Consider the following 452-nt stretch of genomic DNA (forward strand, 5'->3'; position numbering starts at 1 on the left):
CACTTCCCATACCTACATCAACTGACTTCTAATTTGAAAGTTATTTTCTCACCATCTTCTAGTTTATCCGGGCGTGGTTTTGTCCATTTTCAACTCTGCCCTCTCTAATTTTGGAATGGGTTGTAAAAGCCACTTCTGACGGGTTCAAATTGTTTGGACCGTCGACACTCGACGCCATTTTGACGAAACTTCCAATGAAAGCCGGTTCTTTCCTTGTTTTTGCGCCAAAAACGACGAAACTCGTTGCCTTTGTTGAGCGCCCGCTTCGCGTGACATCAAAGATTTTAATTTCCTCCACAATCTTATGACCACTTGCTCCTATAACCAAGCACTTTGACTCACCTTGACAGTTCTTTTCGACAACCTTCCAGCCGCCGGCGGCCAGATCTCCTACACAGAAACGATTGTGTCCTTATTCTATCTGTGGAAACATATTTATTCTTTCATCAATA

At 43.1% G+C, this 452-nt stretch overlaps 1 pseudogene across 1 annotated transcript; it reads right to left on the reverse strand.

Annotated features, from left to right (window-relative positions):
* Window positions 1-58: 58 nt before the first annotated feature.
* TEOVI_000312700:pseudogene lies at window positions 59-433 on the reverse strand (annotated as a pseudogene). The gene has a single exon. A coding segment is annotated over exon 1 (375 nt).
* Window positions 434-452: the final 19 nt, after the last annotated feature.

The sequence above is a fragment of the Trypanosoma equiperdum genome, assembly GCF_001457755.1.
Source record: "Trypanosoma equiperdum strain OVI genome assembly, contig: ctg_670, whole genome shotgun sequence".
Classification (NCBI taxonomy): domain Eukaryota; phylum Euglenozoa; class Kinetoplastea; order Trypanosomatida; family Trypanosomatidae; genus Trypanosoma; species Trypanosoma equiperdum.